The sequence below is a fragment of the Hylobates moloch genome, unplaced genomic scaffold, assembly GCF_009828535.3.
Source record: "Hylobates moloch isolate HMO894 unplaced genomic scaffold, HMol_V3 SCAFFOLD_11, whole genome shotgun sequence".
NCBI lineage: Eukaryota > Metazoa > Chordata > Mammalia > Primates > Hylobatidae > Hylobates > Hylobates moloch.
The window spans coordinates 102,628,166-102,644,484 of record NW_026652286.1 but is presented as its reverse complement, the minus strand read 5'-3'; the positions used below and the strand labels follow the sequence as shown (position 1 = coordinate 102,644,484).

General features: G+C 45.6%; 1 protein-coding gene across 2 annotated transcripts in view; it reads left to right on the top strand.

Moving 5' to 3' along the window:
- Positions 1 to 16,319, top strand: part of PRDM10 (PR/SET domain 10) — a 66,171-nt gene that overhangs the window by 38,399 nt on the left and 11,453 nt on the right. The window contains exons 11-17 of one of the 2 annotated variants that reach the window (XM_032167889.1): positions 143 to 490; positions 1,952 to 2,107; positions 8,609 to 8,788; positions 10,077 to 10,187; positions 11,456 to 11,656; positions 12,302 to 12,616; positions 14,780 to 14,920. In XM_032167889.1, coding sequence (XP_032023780.1) covers positions 143 to 490; positions 1,952 to 2,107; positions 8,609 to 8,788; positions 10,077 to 10,187; positions 11,456 to 11,656; positions 12,302 to 12,616; positions 14,780 to 14,920 — 1,452 coding nt within the window. The remainder of the gene's footprint in view (positions 1 to 142; positions 491 to 1,951; positions 2,108 to 8,608; positions 8,789 to 10,076; positions 10,188 to 11,455; positions 11,657 to 12,301; positions 12,617 to 14,779; positions 14,921 to 16,319) is intronic. The other variant, XM_032167891.2, reaches the window with a different exon arrangement.

The window sequence follows — 16,319 nt, the reverse complement described above, 5'->3', positions numbered from 1 at the left end:
TTTCAACTGTGTGTGTCCTACAGTTGAACTTCTATGGGAAGTCTGTGGTTGCAGAGATCATCCTCTCTTTCTCTGTAAAAGTGTGATCCAGCTGCATTCTTAATTTCATCACTAAACGATCACATTTGTGTATGTCTTTCAGAATGCAGCTCTTCAGCATCTGTTTATTCGGAAGTCCTTCCGGCCTTTTAAATGCTTGCAGTGTGGGAAGGCCTTCCGGGAAAAGGACAAACTGGACCAGCACTTACGCTTCCATGGGCGGGAGGGGAACTGCCCACTGACCTGTGATCTCTGTAACAAGGGCTTCATCAGCAGCGCATCCTTGGAGAGCCACATGAAGCTCCACTCAGACCAGAAGACTTACTCTTGCATTTTTTGCCCAGAATCCTTTGACCGCCTTGATTTGTTGAAAGATCATGTGGCCATTCATATCAATGATGGCTACTTCACCTGCCCAACTTGTAAGAAACGGTTCCCAGATTTTATCCAGGTGAGTGTCTACTACTGAGATTCCTGTCTGCTTCCTTCTTTTGGTAAAAGAAACTTCGATTTTTGGAAAACCAAGACTGCCTAGCACCTGCATTTTCATCCCTTCTTTAAACAACTTTACAATTGAGAACAATATTTCTTCAATCAAACTACTTTTATACACAAAAGATTATTATGACCCTTAATTGTCCAGATCAGACATTGACATTAAAGTGTTTAAATTATATTACAAGTAATAAACACCCAGATCTATTATAATTTTTAAAAAGTCTTTCATAATCCATGTCGATATCTATTGCTTATCAAATATACAGAGCCTGTAGAAGACACACTGCCGTTTCTGAGAGGCTGGGAACATCTCCCTACCACTACTGTGGTTTCCTGCTTGCTTTAACCAAGGCCATACGTTTTGGAAGGAAACAGAGAAAGTTGGTATATAATATACTTTCATATCAGGAACTGACTGCCTCCTCCCCTGTAGTGTATTCTTTGTTGTAGCAAAATGGGTGAAGATAAATTTCAGAATACTCATGATTTCATTTGGACTTTAAGTGATAAGATTTTCCTATGTCAGTGAATAACGAAACATTTTGTAAAAATACACTTTTTCAATTACCAAAGGAAAAGAAGACTAGGATTTAATTTTAGTTCTGCTACTGTTGAGAGTCTTGGAAATTTTCTCACTTCACACAAACTAGTAGAAAGGTTGCTTTAAGGCATAATTTAATGGCAAAAGAAACTCCAAAAATAATGAAGCAAACTGTCTTATAGGAATAGTTCGGTAAGACTCACTACTTAGCTTCCATCCTCAGCTCTTCTTCATTGGATATGTGTGGCTAAGAGAGTTCAGAAGCCCTATTCCTTTATTTATCTAAAAGTAAGGGAAGTAAGTCCCAGTTGAGAAATGACGCCAGCGTCATATTGCTCTCATAAACCGGTAATGTTTTCTGTATCCACTCATTCATGTCTTTAATTCTTTAGAACTTGATTTTATAAGAAGATGTAAAAGGATCAAAAGGGGCTAAATTGCTTCTATGCAGATTAAAGACGGAGAAAAGTAAGGAAGAATTGGTTTTTGTCTTCCTATAGATCCTTTTTAGCAAGATTTCATTTAAACCCAAAGGAACTTTTGCTTTTTATCTTTAAAAAATGGGCTCCAAGTGATCAGGGCTTTGACCAAGCAAGCTCTCTTTCTCTCTCTCTGTCTCTCTCTCTCTCTCTCACGTTTCAAGTCATCAGGGAGGTTAGGATTTCTAAGGCTTTCTGGCTACTTGTTTTATTTCTTTGTGACAGGGACAGTATGTGTTATTGAGGCCAATTATCACATCTGATTGGATTCCTCGGCGGGGTTGATGAAAACCCATGGTAATGCATTTGGCTCCCTCTAGCGTTGACAAGCTGCCTTTGGTCATTTCCTTTGGTGCCTGCGTCCCCTGAATTTTCCTATGGTTTTTACCGCCAGGTGAAAAAACACGTGCGCAGCTTCCACTCAGAAAAGATCTACCAGTGCACAGAGTGTGACAAGGCCTTCTGTCGCCCCGATAAACTGCGACTCCACATGCTCCGGCATTCGGACCGCAAAGACTTCCTGTGTTCTACCTGTGGGAAGCAATTTAAGGTATGACACCAAGACACAGCCCAAGGTGGTTCTCGTGGCCACTGGAATTATAGCAAGCTGAGGATAAATGCCTGTTTATTTCATCGGTATCACCCACCTCTGGTGAACTGGACCTGAGATGCAATTTGGGCCTTGTGTTTGACTTAGTTATAAAATTAAGGGGGAAAACTTGGCCGGGCGCGGTGGCTCACGCTTGTAATCCCAGCACTTTGGGAGGCCGAGGCGGGCGGATCACGAGGTCAGGAGATCGAGACCACGGTGAAACCCCGTCTCTACTAAAAATACAAAAAAATTAGCCGGGCGTGGTGGCAGACGCCTGTAGTCCCAGCTAGTCGGAGAGGCTGAGGCAGGAGAATGGCGTGAACCCGGGAGGCGGAGCTTGCAGTGAGCCGAGATTGCGCCACTGCACTCCAGCCTGGGCGACAGAGCGAGACTCCGTCTCAAAAAAAAAAAAAAATTAAGGGGGAAAACTTACTCAATTCCTCAAAATAGTTAATTCAAATCCCCAAACAAGTAGAGTAAAAATGCATCATGTCCTAAAAGAATCCAAATGTATAATGACGAGTATACTAAATCGCTATTGAGATTTCCTAACAGACCAATACCTTAACATTCAGATCAAGACGTGTTTGTTGAGCACTGATTAAGTGTAAGAGCCAGTAACTGAGCCTCGTAGCCAGCAGGACTCTCATCTAATTCAGGTGGGAAAACTGAAGAATGCTGAGAAGGCTTAGACTACTTTGGTGAATGTTAATGACCTCAAAGATTAAAACATTATAAGTATCCGTAACCCACCTGGAACTTAGAAGAAGCCAGGCAAAACCCTGCAGGGGACCCAGAAATAAAAGTTAAATAAATAAATGTAAAAACAATGAAATGTGCTTCATTGGGAAATCAGGTAATTCTGCAAAAATGTCGTTGGAAGACATCCTGCTGAAAGTGATTGTAGGTCACACTCTCATAGAAACTGGAAAAGAATCAGAAATGGATTCAGGAGAGGAAAACTAAGGGTATATTTGTAACAGATACAAAGAGATTAAAGAGAAATAGAATTTTCAAAGCTGGTTTTATGGTAAGGGTGTTATAGAATATAATCTAACGGCTTTTAATATATAGTAGCACAATTTAGAATTCTGTAGAGAACTCCAATGTGAAAAGTGTAAATAGGTCTGGGATATCTAAAAGTATTCCTGTTTTGTGATACTGTTTGTCCATCCATCCATCCGTCCCATCCAGCCAGTGTTTTTTGATTGTTCATTTTGTGCCAGATGCCATATTTTAACACCTTGGAATATTTCTTTTAAATTTCTCTGCTTGCTTTCATCTTCTCTTTTACTTTCACCCAGTATATTCAACACAGTTCAATTAGGGAAGCAAAGCCACTGTGAGTGTTATAGAAGAAGATTTTCTTAGGACTAAGAGCTTAATTATAGGAGAAGATGGAGAAGTGAGGGTCAAAGGGAGAAGCTAGGAGGTCGGAAGTCAGCAGTATGCCCACAGAAGCACTGGTCTGGGTGGTCAAATGGGAACTTACCTGGGAATCTGGGAACCAGGCACCTCCACCTGCAGGGGGGCCCAGGAAGGAGAGCTGGTGCGGTCTGTGGAAGACTGTGTCACTGCATCTGGTGGCGGATGTGGAGCTGGCCAGCAGGACTGGCAGGAAGACAGCTGGTGGCTGGGTGGGAAAGAGAGGATAAGTAGGGACCCACAGGTACCTCTACATGACACTGTCTAGAGCAGCACGGAGCTGCTTCCTTTCCACCTTCCAGGCTGGTGTGAGTTTCTCTTTGGCTAACCCCAACTCAGAACCATGTTGGGAAGGAGATTCCCTTCAAATGTAGTTCCCCTTAGCCAAGTTGACCCAGCACAAAACCACTACCACCTACCTTCTTGGCATATTTTCAAACTAGAATCAGATTAATTTTTCTAGAGAACAGCTCTGATGTCACATCCTTTCTGAAAAACTCTTTTTTTTTTTTTTTTTGAGATGGAGTCTTGCTCTGTCGCCCAGGCTGGAGTGCAGTGGCGCGATCTCGGCTCACTGCAAGCCCTGCCTCCCGGGTTCACGCCATTCTCCTGCCCAGGTAGCTGGGACTATAGGCGCTCGCCACCACGCCCGGCTAATTTTTTGTATTTTTAGTAGAGACGGGGTTTCACCATGTTAGCCAGGATGGTCTCAATCTCCTGACCTCATGATCCACCCGCCTTGGCCTCCCAAAGTGCTGGGATTACAGGAATGAGCCACCACACCCGGAAAAACTCTTTAATAGCTCTTCACACAGATAAATCCCGAAGTTCTTGTTACTTCTAAGATGCTACAAGATCTGGCTCCTGCCAACCTCTCTGGTTCCCGCCTCCCTGTGTACTCAGGGTGACCTGAACTCCATAGCTTTACCCAGGTGTGGCATACTGTCTCTCCTTGGGCCTTTGCACTTGCTCTCACTCCTCCTCCTGACTTGAAATGCACTTTCAAACTGTCATATTCCTTCACCTGGCTAATGTCATTTCATATGGGGCATTTCCTGATCCCTGGATTAAGTGCTGCTTCTCCCACGAGTTCCCACAGGGCCTTTTGCTGGTGGCCCTGTCATAGCATTTGTGTATTGCATTTGCCTGTCCTGCTAAGTGTAAGCTCCATGAGGGCAGCATTGAAGTCAAGGTGGGACCTTCCGACTTTAGGGAGCTCACACTAGAATAGAGAAAAGAATAAAGGGGCTGGGTGCAGTGGCTTACGCCTATAATCCCAGCACTTTGGGAGGCCGAGGGAGGCAGATCACCTTGTGTCCAGAATTGGTGGGTTCTTGGTCTGACTTCAAGAGTGAAGCCGTGGACCCTTGCGGTGAGTGTTACAGTTCTTAAAGATGGTGTGTCTGGAGTTTGTTCCTTCTGATGTTCGGACGTGTTCAGAGTTTCTTCCTTCTGGTGGGTTCGTGGTCTTGCTGGCTTCTGGAGTGAAGCTGCAGACCTTCGCCGTGAGTGTTACAGCTCTTAAAGGTGGCATGTCTGGAGTTGTTCGTTCCTTCCATCCCCAGTTGTTCGTCTCTCCCGGTGGGTTCATGGTCTTACTGGCTTCAGGAGTGAAGCTGCAGACCTTCGCAGTGAGTGTTACAGCTCATAAAGGCGGCGTGGACCCAAAGAGTGAGCAGCAGCAAGATTTATTGCGAAGAGTGAAAGAACAAAGCTTCCACAGTGTGGAAGGAGACCCAAATGTGTTGCTGCTGCTGGTGCTGGTGGCCTGCTTTTATTCTCTTATCTGGCCCCACCCACATCCTACTGATTGGTATTACAGAGAGCTGATTGGCCCATTTTACAGAGAGCTGATTGGTGCATTTACAATCCTTTAGCTAGACACAAAACTTCTCCAAGTCCCCACTAGATTAGCTAGACACAGAGCACTGATTGGTGCGTTTAGGAACCTTGAGCTAGACACAGAGTGCTGATTGGTGTGTTTACAAACCTCTAGCTAGTCACAGAGTGTTGATTGGTGTGTTTACAATTCTTTAGCTAGACACAAAACTTCTTGAAGTCCTCACTAGATTAGCTAGACACAGAGCACTGATTGGTGCGTTTAGGAACCTTGAGCTAGACACAGAGTGCTGATTGGTGCATTTACAAACCTTGAGCTAGACAGAAAGTGCTGATTGGTGCATTTACAATCCTTTAGCTAGACAGAAAATTTCTCCAAGTCTCCACCCAATTCAGAAGCCCAGCTGGCTTCACCTAGCGGATCCTGTGCTGGGTCCGCAGGTGGAGCTGTTGGCCAGTCCCCCGCTGCCAGCCAGTCCCCCGCTGCCCGCCCACACTCCTAGGCCCTCAGGCGGTTGATGGGACTGGGCGCGGTAGAGCAGGAGGTGCTCCGGCTGCACGGGAGACCTCCCGGGGCTTGGGCATGGCAGGCCGCAGGACGGAGCCTTGCCCCGCAGGGAGGCAGCTGCTGGCGGTGGGGATGGAGTGGGGCCACCGCCTGGCTATGGCGCCGCTGCCACTGCCTCAGCCCCCTGCGAAGCGCTGCGTAGCTCAGGAACGTGGCCCCGGAGTGGCTCCGCTCGGTCCCTAAAGCATCGTCAACAACAATACTGGCAGTGGAAGGGATCCCTGCAGCCCCCAAAAAAACCCAAGATGGACAAAATATTGGAACCAAGCACACTTCTGCAACCCCGTGTGGCATCTGGGTTTGAACCAGCAATGGAGGTCATTTTGCTTCACCTCTCAACTTGAGGTCGGGAGTTCGAGACCAGCCTGACCAACATGGCGAAACCCCGTCTCTACTAAAAAGATAAAAGTAGCCGGGCGTGGTGGCACATGACTGTTATCCCAGCTACTCAGGAGGCTGCGGCAGGAGAATCACTTGAACCGGGGAGGCGGAGGTTGCAGTGAGGCGAGATCGTGCCATTGCACTCCAGCCTGGGCGACAGAGCGAGACTCCATCTCAAAAATGCTGTGAGAGGGATTCACTGATTTGGAGTATAGGGGAGACCTCATAGACACGGTGACACTTTTGAATCCACTCATGGATGGGGAAGAGTTTGCCAGCTAGGGAAAGGGAGAGGTGAGGAGTGAGGGAGGGATATCGGCACCTCAAGCAGAGGGAGCAGCAGGGAAATGGGTAGAAGGGGAGTGATGGAGGGCGTGGCAAGAGGAAGCCAGGGAAGCAGGTTAAGCTAGCACGCTGTACTAAGTAATTAGACTTACCAGCGTTTCAGAGCTGGGCTAATTCAGGCCGAGGCAGGGGGTGTGGAGAAGAGGGGCCATGTTCAAGACAGGCGTCATGGGAGGCTGACAAGACCTTGCACTTGGATGAAAGGGGGAAGGGTGGACAACAAGGAGTGGAGATTTGCAGCTTGAGAGGCTAGATGTTTGGGAACACCACTGATACCAAAAAGCACGACTTAGGCAGAAGGAGTGGGGGCAGGTGGCGCATTTGGTTTGGGGGATGTTAGGATGGAAAGGCCTCATGGAGATTTGGCATCCAACAAATGTGTGCCCGTCACGATGTGTATAGCATGGTGTGGTATTTGTGTTAGGCTTTGAAATTTACGTGATGATTTGGTTAAGGTCAATTGGTTGTTTAAAGGGAATAGACAGGGGAACTCGTGAATGTTGATGCTTAGAAAAAAGTGGGAATGCGAGAGGAGTCGGAGAAAAAGGAAAAGAAAAAAAGTGGCAATGCAACAGTGCTTTGGCCATTGTATCTACAGTAAAGAAAGATACTGTCATTTAGGGCAGTGTCCTTAATCCAAATCCTACTGTAGCCTACAAAGCTCTGAACATTCCCTCCTGGGCTTTCCAGAAATGAAGGCGGGTGGGATAGGAAGAAAGAGCAGTTAGGTCCTATGCATTGTAGCAGAAGAGGCAGGTGGGTGAGGGAGGCCCAGCATCAGAGCTCAGCCCTCATCCTGCTCCCTGATACTTGGTAGGCACTCAAGGAATATTTGTTGAGTAAATATGCTGAAAAATGAAGTCCTTAAAAAAGTCCCTGTACCGAAAGGTGGGAAGAACTGGGTTTGTAGAAAGGCTCAGAGTTTTTACGGGACTAATAACAATTTATTCGTGTGTCCCAGAGCAGAAAGCCTCACTGGATCAGGGAGCTGGCACTTTGTTTTTATTCGGGATGGGCTCTGCCTGATTCTCTCCATGGACTCACATCAGCATGTGTCACTAAATAGTGAAACCAGGAGCTGAGCCCTGGGCCCCATGCTCCATCATAGTGAACAATGGATTTGTTTACTTGAACTTCTAATTCGGTAAGGTGAGAAGTTCTAAATCCATAAGATAGAGATTCTTACTTAAATTCTTTTGGGATTTAGAAAAATATAATGTTTGCTGAAAGGTGTGGGAATTGAGTATACACGGCGTTTTTTTTTTGACAGAGCCTTGCTCTATTGCCCAGGCTGGTGCGATCTCAGCTCAGTGCAACCTCCGCCTCCCAGGTTCAAGTGATTCTCCTGCCTCAGCCTCCTGAGTAGCTGGGATTACATGTGCTACCACACCCAGCTAGTTTTTGTATTTTTCATAGAGACAGGGTTTCACCATTTTGACCAGGCTGGTCTCAAACTCCTGACCTCAGGTCATCCGCCTGCATCGGCCTCCCAAAGTGCTAGGATTACAGGCGTGAGCCACCACACCCGGCCTACACGTGGCTTCTAAAATCTAATATTACCTGTTTTCAATTTGTCTTAAGTTCTTTTATACCAGGCTTATTCCATGTTCTCTTTAATCTCCTGTACATAAATGCATAGTCTTTATTCTCAAAAGTCGATATGTATCTTTCCTATTTAATGGTCATTTTAAACCAAGGTTCATTGGAATGCACGTATTTGCTAGTGAACAGAGTAACTCCCACCACTTTTAACATGTCTATGTCCTAGTATTCCAGCAACTCAAATGTCTCTTGGAGGCTTGTGGTGACTGCTAATTTGTATTGATTTTTAAAATTATCCCTTCAATTAAAAATTTTCTACCCCCATGTCTACCCCGTTTTCAAAAATTCTCTCTAAATAGCGAAAAGACAAACTACGGGAACACATGCAGAGGATGCATAATCCTGAGAGGGAGGCCAAGAAAGCCGACCGCATCAGCCGCTCCAAGACGTTCAAGCCCCGCATCACGTCCACAGACTACGACAGCTTCACGTTCAAGTGCCGCCTGTGCATGATGGGCTTCCGGCGGCGCGGCATGCTGGTCAGTGCCAAGTGGCTGCGGGCTCCTCTGTCTTCCCAGCATACCTCATTTCTGTCGATGATGGTGACTTTTGTGTTGTATTCTGTCCTAAGTTATATTGATCAATGGTTTTGTCAATGTCCAGGGGAAGAAACAGAGGCAAACAATTCCCAATTTGGAGTTGTCTTTTCTGGTCTCCCTTTGCCCTCTCTTGCTGCTTTTTGGGTCAATTCTTGCAAGAGGTCTTTTTCTTTTTCTTTTTTTTTAATCACTTTTCATCACTAGTTTTGTTTTTCCTTACCCATCTCAATCTCTGCTCTCACCTTATTTTAGTTCCCTCTTTTGTGTCCCTGAATGTATTTTTTTATGGGGTATTTGCCTTCTCCCCAGCTGTTCCCTTTTACTTATTTATTTCTGAGATGGAATTTCGCTCTTGTTGCCCAGACTGGAGTGAAGTGGCGTGATCTCGGCTCACTGCAACCTCCCCCTCCCAGGTTCAAGCGATTCTCTTGCTTCAGCCTCCTGAGTAGCTGGGATTACAGGTGCCCACCACCATGCCTGGCTAATTTTTGTATTTTTAGTAGACACGGGGTTTCACCATGTTGGCCAGGCTGTTCTTAAACTCCTGACCTCAGGTGATCCACCTGCCTCAGCCTCCCAGAATGCTGGGATTACAGGCGTGAGCCACTGCACCCGGCCCCCAGCTGTTTCCTTTTAATGCTTCTCTTTTCCAGATATCAAACAGCAGTAGAAGGAAGCTTTCCGTCAAAGCAGGGTATGTGCATCCAGGTTAGCTGAAGCATCAGATAGCCAGTGCTCTGCCCTCAACTCATTTTGACCTTGTTACAGGTGCAGAATATATTTCTGCCAGGAGCTGGAAGGTCATAGAGCAATATTTAAAATTCAGAACCTTGGTCTGTATCTCATTCCATGTTCTTAGTAAGACTAGGGCTTTAAATAATGAAAGACAAGTTTGCATAAGGAGAACTCACCAAAGAAATTCATACCAGTGTAATTTTCCTTTTTCCAATAGTAGTTCTTTCAGCCAAAGACTGTTGATAGCTGAATTCACCACAGTGAATCACCTTCAATTGTTTGGTGAATTATTGTTAACTCCTGTTAACCATGACTGTGAGTGCTTTGGTGTCAGATGGGGTCTGGTGATGCTGGTTCTGGCCAAATGCCTTATTATTTGGGGGCATTGCTTCAGAGAATTTCAGCTTTTGCGGTCATTATCAGAGGCATTCGTGTAGCTTCTGTTTGGTTAATGGGGCCTCTTTTTCTCATTTGTTCTTTGTTTTCCCTTTAGGTAAATCACTTATCAAAGAGACACCCAGACATGAAGATAGAAGAGGTGCCAGAGTTAACTCTACCCATCATAAAACCCAATCGTGATTACTTTTGTCAGTATTGCGATAAGGTAAAAGGGAAATATTCATATTGGTATGCCACTGGGGTTCCCTGCTTAGAGCTGACTTGTCCGCATTTATAAATATATACTATGATTTTTTTGTTATTCTTACCAGATGGTTCCCTATCTCTCAGTAGTCTCCATTCAGACAAGAAAGAACTAGAAATATAGCCTTATTTTAAGCCAATTTTTTTTCTTAAGAAATAGTTGACTTCATTTTTCTTACTGTCCCTTCTCTCTGTGATTTTTGTTACACAAGAAGAGGCTTATTACTGAATGCCTAGTGTATGAATTAATTTCAAATTCCTAGGGTCTAAAATGAGAGCATTTATCATATGACCTATAACATATATGGTAGATTTGGGGTTTCTATAAGGTGGAGGGGGTTGGGAAAGCTTCGTGGTGGAGTACTGTACTTCTACTATTCCATTATTTTCGTGTAGTTACAGAAGACACAGAATATATATTTATTATTCCACTGTAATATCCTTTCTTTCTTTTTGAGATGGAGTCTTGCTCTGTTACCCAGGCTGGAGTGCGGTGGCATGATCTCAGCTCACTGCAACCTCCGCCTCCTGGGTTCAAGCGATTCTCCTGCCTCAGCCTCCCGAGTAGCTGGGATTACAGGCACCCACCCCCATGCCCAGCTAATTTTTGTATTTTTAGTAGAGACAGGTTTCACCATGTTGGCCGGGATGATCTGCCCTCAGGTGATCCGCCCGCCTCGGCCTCCCAAAGTGCTGGGATTATAGGCATGAGCCACCACACCCGGCCATCCTTTCCTTATATAATGTAGCTATATCAGCTTAAAAGTGAGAAACATTTTTTAACATAGATTCCCCACTATAGATAGCAGTTGCTATTGACGTTGCCATTTGGAAGATTCTCTGGCTCCTGGTCTTCAGCTGCGTGCATCATATGAGAGCTTTCACAGGCAGCTCTCATATGAGGTGGATGGGCCTTAAAAACAATTATCTTCCTCTGTCTGTGTATCATATCCAAATTTTAAACTTTAGGATAAAGGGTATTTTCACAGTTATTACCTTAGATTTATAGATTAAAGAAAGAAACCTATCATATCTACATTATGTTCTTATTCTAATTTGTAGTATATCCTTGTTGTCCTTCAATAGATCTGTTAATATACATATTAATATATTTTATTTGGGGCTATGTGAATACTTCTCCTCATTTTCTTATAATGAAATTGTGAGTTTGCTTTCAGCAAGAAGGTGGAACTGTATACTGCTTTCATGGCAAAGCGCTTCCATTTGCAGGTTTATAAGAGTGCCAGCAAGCGCAAAGCCCACATTCTGAAGAACCACCCGGGAGCAGAGCTCCCACCGAGCATTCGGAAGCTCCGGCCCGCTGGCCCTGGAGAGCCGGACCCCATGCTGAGCACACACACCCAGCTGACGGGCACCATCGCCACCCCTCCCGTCTGCTGTCCCCACTGCTCCAAGCAGTACAGCAGCAAGGTACGGGGAGTTTCTGACTAAAGCTGAGGTTAAAACCGCCATGTGGGGAGTCTCTTGAGGAAAGATGGTTTCTCATCCACATGGCCTGGATGGCTCCTTCTGAGTTGACGGGGGACTGAGAGAGATGTCATCCTAGTCACTGTAAACAGGGACCACAGCAGAGAATGGAAAGAGAGTACTGTGGACCTCCCCCAGAATTAGTGCCGTACAGCAACCCGAGCAGCTGGCTCTTTCCCTTTTCCCTTGGCCTGCGGAGGGAGGGCCTCACGTTTGAAGGTTCTGTGCTCGTAGTTGGTGAGTTCAGGCTTATGGGAGCACCACGTAGAAAGTGAAGTGGTGGCTTTACAAAGCAGGTCATTTTGGCTGGGGGATTGTGATTGATCACTGCAGGTACTAGTTGGGGGGGATATTGAGACCTTGCTGGTGGTGTGAAGTCAAGTGAGGTTCTACTTCTTCCCCACCCTCTTCCCTGCTTTCACAGCATTATGTTACCCCAGGAAGTACAGGCACAGAGTCAGTGTTGCTCTGATTTTTCTTTTTTTAAGACATAAAAGACTTCAGGAATCTTTGGAGGATTTACATATGAGAAAAATGGAAAATCACAAATTCTAGTAATTATTCTTGTTTTTTGCCTTGCTCTTTCAGACCAAGATGGTCCAGCACATTCGAAAGAAGCATCCAGAGTTCGCCCAGCTCTCCAACACCATACACACACCACTGACGACAGCTGTGATCAGTGCCACCCCAGCAGTTTTGACTACAGACAGCGCCACTGGAGAGACTGTGGTGACAACGGACCTGCTCACCCAAGCAATGACAGAACTGTCCCAGACCTTAACGACAGACTACCGAACGCCACAAGGGGATTACCAGAGAATTCAGTACATCCCTGTGTCGCAGTCGGCGTCTGGCCTCCAGCAGCCTCAGCACATACAGCTTCAAGTGGTGCAAGTGGCCCCGGTAGTGCCTGCCTCAGTTTCACTTTGCCTTATGTTTCCACTAGCACCTCATTCTCAGAGCTGGGGCTGGGATCTATGTCATGTCCTTCTGTGTGGAAGTTCTGAGCCTTGGGCATTTTACAAATGCCCCTTCCCCTTTCAGGCTGATGAGGCCTCTGGCCTTAGCAGTGTAAGGGATTTCTATCTATAGTAGTCAGGAAATTTTAGGTTCCGGCATATACAAGCCTCCTGTGCTGTGGCAGGACAGTAGCCACAGCACCTGTTTCTGACCTTCTTCTGAATCCTTATCTTTAACCATCCTGGTTGGCTGCTTCGTAATGAGCCAGTTTGATAAATCACAACCTGTATATCAAATGTCTTATATTAAAGGTTGTAAAGCATGATATTGATGGCTGGGCACAGTGGCTCACGCCTGTAATCCCAGCACTTTTGGGAGGCCGAGGCGGGCAGATCACTTGAGGTCAGGAGTTAGAGACCAGCCTGGCCAACGTGGCAAAATCCCATCTCTACTAAAAATACAAAAATTAGCTGGGCATGGTGGCGGATGCCTGTAATCCCAGCTACTCAGGAGGCTGGGGCAGGAGAATTGCTTGAACCTGGGAGGTGGAGGTTGCAGTGAGCCGAGATCACACCATTGCACTCCAGCCTGGGTGACAGAACGAGACTCCGTCCCAAAAAAAAAAAAAAAATTGATTCAATCTTTGCATATCAGTCAGTGCCTTTGTAGTATAGAGGTATAACTGTGTTCCTTCTATCAGATAATGAATAACTCATTCTTACTGACTGAGGAAGTAAATGAAAGTGATTCTCCCAGAACTATTGTTTCATTTAATTATGCTGAGGAGAAGTGTCCCCAAGGCACAAATGAACAAACTTGTTGCTTTGAAATCATTTGGTTTCTGAAAATTTAAAGCTAACATGGGGACAGGAAATTGGAAGTTGCCACTGTCGTTGACTGTTCTTTGTCTTGTTTTTCTTATGGAGGGTTTTTAACTTCAGGCTTTGGAGGAACCTATATGAGTCCCTGAAGTTGCCTGTAAACTATGATGTATAGGTACATTGTTCTAGAAAAAGGGCCTGTACTTCAGCTACTTTTTCAAAGGATTCATAAAAGGTTAAGAACCAGTGTTGTAGTGGGTTAATGGTGACAAACTAAAAGCAAATTCTCTTCTTTGATCTCTTTTAATTGATAAAGCATAGATCATTAAATGTAACTGAAATTTTTGATTCCTGACAACTTCTTTTTCAGCTTATTGTCAGGAACTATCTTCCCTCTCTCTCCTTCTCTTCCAGGATCTAATAGTGGCTTATGTGTTAGAAGCATATGTCTTTAAATGATCTTTTTCTATCCTGTTGTCTGGCTTGGTCTAGGTGTGGGCTATCTGCGAGTGCAGCATTGGAGCTGAAATCCCTTCCTTTCTTCTATTTCTGTTGGCATATACTGGGATATTGTTTTTGCTTTTTTGTTTTGTTTTGTTTTTTTGAGACAGGGTCTCACTCTTGTCACCCAGGCTAGAGTGCAGTGGCACAATCATGGCTCACTGCAACCTCCGCCTCCCAGGCTCAGATATTCCTCCCACCTCAGTCTCATCAGTAGCTGGGATTACAGGCATGCCACCATGCCTGGCTAATTTTTTTTTCTTTTTTTTTTTTTGAGACGGAGTCTTGCTCTGTCTCCCAGGCTGGAGTGCAGTGGCGCAATCTCGGCTCACTGCAAGCTCTGCCTCCCGGGTTCACGCCATTCTCCTGCCTCAGCCTCTCCGAGTAGCTGGGACTACAGGCGCCCGCCACCACGCCCGGCTAATTTTTTGTATTTTTAGTAGAGACGGGGTTTCACTGTGGTCTCAATCTCCTGACCTCGTGATCCCCTCACCTCAGCCTCCCAAAGTGCTGAGATTACAGGGGTGAGCCACTGCACCCGGCCGCCTGACTAATTTTTGTATTTTTTGTAGAGACAGGGTTTTGCCACGTTGCCCAGGCTGATCTCAAATTCCTGGGCTTGAGCGATCCACCCGCTTTGGCCTCCCAAAGTGCTAGGATTCTAGGCATGAGCCACTGTACCCAACCAGGATATTGTTTTTAACTGAACCTGTTCTCTGGAAGGATTTCCCTTAACCTCAATCAATATATGTCTGGTTTCTGGGCCTGTTTTTTCTCCTTCCAGGCCACTTCCCCTCACCAGTCACAGCAGTCCACTGTGGATGTTGGCCAGCTCCACGATCCTCAGCCCTACCCCCAGCACGCCATCCAGGTGCAGCACATCCAGGTCAGCGAGCCTACCGCCTCGGCCCCGTCCTCCACCCAGGTACCCTGCTCCACAGACAATCTGGAGGTGTTAGCATGGCCTCAGGGACTCTCAGAGTTAATGAGAGGGAGGACAGTCTCTTCAGACCTAGTCTCCTCAGCTACTGTTATTTTTGGATTTTTATTAAAGGATCTTACCTTTGCCTTCAATTTTTATATTGGTATTGTAGACACACCTTAAGCTATCAGCTGCTTCTGCCCTCATAGAGTCCTGTGGTATGACATCCTAGAAACAACAGTGGTCTTTGCTTTCCATTCTAAATGCAATGGCTAAGTGGCTTCTGTGGTTTGGAACAGTGGCTTTGTGGAGTATTATGGTATGTTGTATGTTACTGTGTTTGTATGCTTGAGTCTGGAATTGAGATACATAGATAAGTTCTCGGAGTTCAGAGAGGGAGAGATTAGGTTTAGGAGGGAATCCAGGGCATTTTTTAGAAGAAGTGGTCTTTGAGGTCTTGAAGGAAGGGTACAGTTCTGACATAGTCGTGGGGGAAGGCAGCCTGATCTGAAGAAGCTCATGCTGCGATGGAAAATGTACATTTACAGAAAACGGGGTTATTCTGTGTAGATTACTAACAGGAAATGATGTTTGGAAAGGAAGTTGGGAGGGTAGTTTGGAGCGGGATTGCACTGTGGCAGGCTGGAGAGCACTGGCCTCATCCTGTTATCAGGAGTGGGCCTCTTCACCCACCTGCGCTGAACTCCACCAGCCAGGTGGGATTCGCCAGCGCTGGTGAATGGAAATGATGAACTGTGGGTTCTGTTTCATTTTGTGTTCCAGATTAGCTTTGTGACACAGGCAAGTTACTTCACCTCCCATTATTTTTAACTTTATAGAATATAGGTAATTATATTTTCTTTCATTTATCTTTCCAACAGTTGATTGAAATTCATTTTTTTGCATACTCTGGTAGAGAATCCTTTGGAAGCAAATTAGAATTTCATAGTTATGCTTGGTTTTCATTGATTTTATTCTTACTTAAAATATTACTTTTAATAACAGAAATGATAGGCCGGGTGTGGTGGCTCATGCCTGTAATCCCAGCACTTTGGGAGGCCGAGGTGGGCAGATCACCTGAGGTCAGGAGTCCGAGACCAGCCTGACCAACATGGAGAAACCCCGTCTCTACTAAAAATACAAAATTAGCTGGGCGTGGTGGCGCATGTCTGTAATCCCAGCTACTCGGGAGGCTGAGGCAGGAGAATCACTTGAACTCGGGAGGCGGAGGTTGTGGTGAGCCGAGATTGTGCCGTTGCACTCCAGCCTGGGCAACAAGAGTGAAACTCCGTCTCAAAAGAAAGAAAAATAGCAATGATAGTTTCAGTATTATAATTCATATGAGTCTGATTGACTTCCTTCGGTTATTTGTGAGTCTTCACTGTATTAGAAGCTCGTAATT